Below are 5,688 nucleotides of genomic sequence, written 5' to 3'. Positions count from 1 at the left end.
TACGGGTACCAAAATGTTCGGTTCGGTACCGGTATCTCATGCAAAATTCAGGAAATACCGGTACCGTACCAATACCAAAAACTTAAAACTTGGTGCCGTATCGGTACCAAAAACGCTCATCCCTAGTGGAACCTAGGGGCGTAAACGAGTTCCAAGCCAAAGCTCGGCTCGTTTTTACTTACAAGAGCTCGAGCTCGGCTCATTTCGAGCTCTTTTTCGAAAGCTCGAGCTTGGCTCGTGAGATGTTTTTTTTAAGCTCGGGCTTGGCTCGTTTATTATTTAATATCCTAATTATGCATGTTTTTAATTATTTTTATATATTTTGAGAAAAACCTTAAACGAGCCAAAGCTCGGCTTGAGCTCGACTGTGCAGTGTGAAATTAATACATAAAAGTCCAAATGAGGTAAAACTTTAAAATACACAAGGCTTGTTAAGGCTCGACAAGCCTAAACGAGCTTCCCATACAAGGATCGAGCATATGTTCGATAATTAAATGAGCTTTTTTGAGGCTCGGGCTTGTTTCGAGCTTTTTACAGATCCAACCTCGAGTGGCTCGGCTTGTTTGCACCCCTTTGAGGAAACCTTAAGTTGATTAGAATGATATTGTAGTATGTTTTTTATATATTTCATGAAAACCTTCATTTCAGTGCAAGTTTCAGATTTACAGTTTGATATAATAAGCAGGTGAAGCTATGAGTACAAACATACCTGATACAGTTGATGAAGGAAGTGACAAAGATGGTCAAATTGTTACTTCATCCGCAAGAAACGTTACAAGCGTTAAAGGAGATAAAGATTACGAGTTACATGACGGTATTGAGTTTGAATCTCATGAAGCAGCATATTCATTTTACCAAGAATATGCAAAATCTATGGGATTCACGACATCAATAAAAAACAGCCGCCGGTCAAAAAAGTCAAAAGAATTCATCGATGCTAAATTCGCGTGTTCAAGATATGGTGTCACACCGGAATCTGACGGCGGGACCCACAGGCGCCCTACTGTCAAGAAAACCGACTGTAAAGCAAGCATGCATGTTAAAAGGAGAAAAGACGGGAAATGGTATATTCATGAATTTATAAAAGATCATAATCACGAGCTTTTACCGGCTTTAGCGTATCATTTTAGAATTCATAAGAATATAAAGTTAGCCGAGAAGAACAATATCGATATTCTATATGCGGTTAGCGAAAGAACTAAGAAAATGTATGTGCAGATGTCGAGACAATCGTTCGGGAATAATAGTGTTGACTTTTTAAGGGAAGATGTAAACTACAACTTTGACCGAGGGCGTTACTTATCACTTGAAGAAGGTGATGGTCAAGTTATACTCGAGCATTTAATGCATTTCAAGAAAGAAAACCCTGACTTTTTTTACGCGATTGATTTGAACGAAGATCAACGGTTAAGAAATTTGTTTTGGGTTGATGCCAAAAGCCGAAAAGATTACATTTACTTTAACGATGTGGTTTCTTTTGATATAAGTTATGCTAGAAGCAATGATAAAATGCCGTTTGCTTTGTTTATCGGCGTGAATCATCATTTTCAAGCTATATTACTTGGGTGCGGGTTGATTGCAGACGAGTCAAAGTCAACATATGTTTGGTTAATGAAAATGTGGCTTAGAGCAATGGGCGGGATTGAAAAAGCTCCAAACTTGATGATAACCGATCAAGGGAAAGCATTAGAAATGGCCACGTTTGAAGTGTTTCCAAATTCCCGGCATTGTTTCTCTCTTTGGAGTATTCTTAAAAAGATTCCCGAGAATCTTGCTCATATTATCAGACGGAACGATAAGTTCATGTCTAAGTTTAATAAGGTTATATTCAAATCACTGACTGACGAGCAATTCGATTTGAAGTGGTTTAAGTTGGTTGGTCAATTTGAGCTTCATGAAAACGAGTGGTTTCGTTCTTTATATGAAGATAGAGAAAAATGGGTCCCGGCTTTTATGAAAAATGCCTTTTTGGCGGGAATGTCTACTACCCAACGGGCCGAAAGTGTAAATTCGTTCTTTGATAAGTATATTCACAAGAAAGTTTCTCTTAAAGAGTTTGTTAGGCTTTACGGGTCAATTCTTGAAAACCGTTATCAAGAAGAAGCGATTGCAGATTTTGACACGTGGCATAAACAACCGGCTTTGAAAGCCCCGTCACCGTGGGAAAAACAAATGTCGTCGGTTTACACGCACACGATTTTCAAAAAATTCCAAATTGAGACATTGGGGATGAGTGGATGTTTTCCTAAACCAGAACGGGAAGACGAGTTGACCACGGTCTACACGGTCAAAGACTCTGATAAAGCCGAAAGCTTTATGGTGACATGGCACAAGACAAAGTCCGAGATTTGGTGTTCGTGTCTTTTGTTTGAATACAAAGGTTTTCTTTGCAGACACGCGTTAATCGTGTTGCAAATGTGTGGGCTTCCGAATATTCCGTCTCGTTATATTCTGAAACGGTGGACTAAAGATGCAAAGAACAATAATCAATCGGAGGGTGAGTTAGATGATCGGTTGCAAACGCGCGTGCAACTATACAACGATTTATGCAAACACGCGATTCAGTTAGGTGAAGAAGGATCTTTATCTGAAGAAAGTTATGATATTGCGTTTCGTACACTTGTTGAAGCTTTGAAAACATGCGTAAATGTGAATAATAAAGAATCTAGTAATAACGCAATTTCGTTCCGTGACGTGGAATATGAGAATTTAGGGGGCGTTTCCGTAAAAACGAGTAAAAGAAAGAGTGCTACTAAGAAAAGAAAGGTTAGTGTCGGGATTTTTTTTTCGTTAACGTATGCATATTTTTCGTGTATAGTTTATATAGTTTTAATAACTTGATGTTTTTGTTTAACTTATTTAGGTTCAATTAGAACCTGAACCTATAATGCTTGAAGCTCGAGACAGCTTGCAGCAAATGGTTAGTTTGTTGTTTATCGTAATCCTATTTCTATCGGTTTTGTGTTTGAATTAGTTAAATCTTTAACCTATATCGTCTTTGCTTATAGGAAAGTATGAGCTCAGATGGAATAACTCTTCATGGTTATTATGGGACACAACCAAATGTGCAAGGACTGGTATTATTATTATTATTATTATTTTTTTATTTTTTTTATTTTTTTTTTCAGTTTAATAGATTTTAGTTAGTTGTAATATTTTAATATACGTGTTTAACCGCAGTTAAACTTGATGGAACCGCCTCATGATGGTTACTATGTTAATCAACAAAGCATGCAGGGACTGGTATGTAAATTGATTAAAGTTTGCATCTTTTATTAAGTACTTGTTAGTTTTTAAATTTTTTATTTTTATATTTTTTATATAGGGCCAGTTAAATTCATTAGCACCAACTCATGATGGTTTTTTTGAGGCTCAACAAAGCATACATGGTCTGGTATGTAAATGCTAACTACTTAGAAACACACACACACACACACACACACACACACACACATATATATATATATATAGGATCAGGATCATGTGAGAACCATTTGAAAATTGAGAACCATGAGAACCATTTTGGATCACAAAAATCTCAAAAATAAAAAAAATCACAAAACAAAAAAAAACGGCAAAAATGAAAAAAGTAAAAAAAAAACAAAACTCTTATTTATCATTCCGGTTTCATAAAAAAAACGTCTCGGTTTAGTTAAATTATACATATATGTATAATATGTACATATATGTGTGAACCCTCAGTGGGCAAAAGTGAAATTGCACTAATTTTGACGTTATTTTACTAATCTCATGAAAATAACGTTAAAAGTAGCGGAAGGTTAATCAGGCATCATGTGGTAGCGTTGATAGCCGAAAGACAACGGTACATGCACCGATCGGTCGGTGTCCCGATGGTTGAGTGTTATGTGCCTTATGTCCAAGGCTTGATGCAAAACTACTATCGAGCCGGGGGTCTCACCGGAAGCAGCCTCTCTATGCCTATGGAGTAGAGGTAAGGTTGTCTACATCTTACTCTCCTCAGACCCTACCATAGCTTTGCTATTGGTGGGATATACTGAGTATGATGATGATGTATCATATGTACATATATGTACATACATTTTTTTATACACATATGTACAATTTAAGGTAAAATAATGTACATATGTGTACATTACGTAACTAGAGATTAAATGAAACTATACACATGTGGATAATACGAAGTTTTTTTTATGAAACCAGAATGAAATATAAGACTTTTGGTTTTTTTACTTTTTTAAAATTTTTGTTTGTCTTTGTTTTATAATTTTTTAAATATATTTTTGGAGGTTTTTTTAGTGGTCCAAAATGATTCTCAAAGTTCTCAATTTTCAAATGGTTCTCTTAGAATCCCTACCCTATACATATATATATATATATATATTATTGTTGAGATCATTGTTTTGTTATCATAAAATATGAAATATTCATTTGTATCTATGTAGGGGCATTTGGATTTTCGACCGTCAAGTTTCGGTTACAGTTTGCAGGTTAGTGACTAGAAAATACATGAAAAATGATCAAAAGTTGGTTTTTATAATTTATTAATAATGTTTGTCCAAATTTTTAATATTGATATTAATATGTTGTTTACAGGATGAACCTAGTTTGAGGATCAATCATATGCAAAACAACCCTTCTAGACATTCATGACACAAGTCATTTTGGAATGTAGATAACTTTTGTTATTAGGTACAAACTATGATGTTGGGACAAACCTTAACTTATGAATGCCAAATATATTATGTTTGTTGGAATCTTTACCATGTTGTACTTTTAGAGTTTTGTACTTTTACACTATTATTTTGATTTACATTGGTTTAAACATTAACACGGTCAGTGTTTTAGCGGTTTACTGGTTAGACTGATTGATTCGTTTATACCCAATTTGTTAGCTATCAAGTGGTCTTGACGGAATGATCGGGTCAAGACATCTTTTACTATGATATCATGATGAGTTATACACATTCAAAGTAAAAGACTCAACCTTTTTATTTATATTGAGCGTCTTATATTTAAAGTAATAAATACACGTGTTTATATGATTCTTTTTAGTTCTCTACTTAAAATTGATTGTGTTTTAATGTCTATTTGTTTAAATAAACTAAAATGCTACTATTTAGTATCAAAACTTTCTTTAAAATTAACATAAAAGAGATTGGGCCGAATAAAAAAGTTTGATGACTCCGATTAGTGGTAAGTAAAAAATAATTAAACAAACTGGAACCAAATTAATTGATCCAAACTAATAAAGGGCTGTTTGGTTTTGTCTTTTTGACAAGTGCGTGATGGATTGACAATCAACTGCCCACCCATCCAACTCAATCACTAACCAAACCAATCCATACGTAAAACAAAAATTCTAACCGATTTTTCTCTTTCACAGTTTTACTGTTATATAATTATAAACAACCATTGTCGAAGTATAGACAATGATTCATAGCTCAAGTGGTTGATGTGAAACAACAAAATAGTTTAATATACAACATAAGAGATCTTGGGTTCAAAGTCCCACATGTTACAAAATAATATAAGGTTTTAGGTTGGACCATGAGTAGGGGTGCAAACGAGCTAAGCTGCTCGCGAGCTACTCGAGATTGGCTCGTGAAAAAACTCGATCGAGCCGAGCTTAAACGAGCCCGAGCCTGAGCTCGAGCCGGAGCCGAGCTTATCGAGCTCGAGCCGGCTCGTGAGCCTAAATGAGGCCTG

General features: G+C 35.2%; 1 protein-coding gene across 1 annotated transcript; it reads left to right on the top strand.

Moving 5' to 3' along the window:
• Positions 1-671: 671 nt before the first annotated feature.
• LOC143530178 (protein FAR-RED IMPAIRED RESPONSE 1-like) lies at positions 672-4,718 on the top strand. Its single transcript, XM_077025790.1, has 7 exons — positions 672-2,766; positions 2,864-2,920; positions 3,009-3,077; positions 3,181-3,243; positions 3,326-3,394; positions 4,425-4,469; positions 4,576-4,718. Exons 1-7 carry the CDS (start codon positions 694-696, stop codon positions 4,630-4,632), a joined length of 2,433 nt encoding a protein of 810 aa, XP_076881905.1. The 5' UTR covers positions 672-693; the 3' UTR covers positions 4,633-4,718.
• The last annotated feature ends 970 nt before the right edge of the window (positions 4,719-5,688 follow it).

The sequence above is a fragment of the Bidens hawaiensis genome, unplaced genomic scaffold (assembly GCF_021521415.1).
Source record: "Bidens hawaiensis isolate Kalapana, Puna unplaced genomic scaffold, B.hawaiensis_p1.1 tig00008858_1, whole genome shotgun sequence".
Lineage (NCBI taxonomy): Eukaryota > Viridiplantae > Streptophyta > Magnoliopsida > Asterales > Asteraceae > Bidens > Bidens hawaiensis.
The sequence above is the reverse complement of the archived record's forward strand: the minus strand, read 5'-3'. Positions and strand labels throughout refer to the sequence as shown.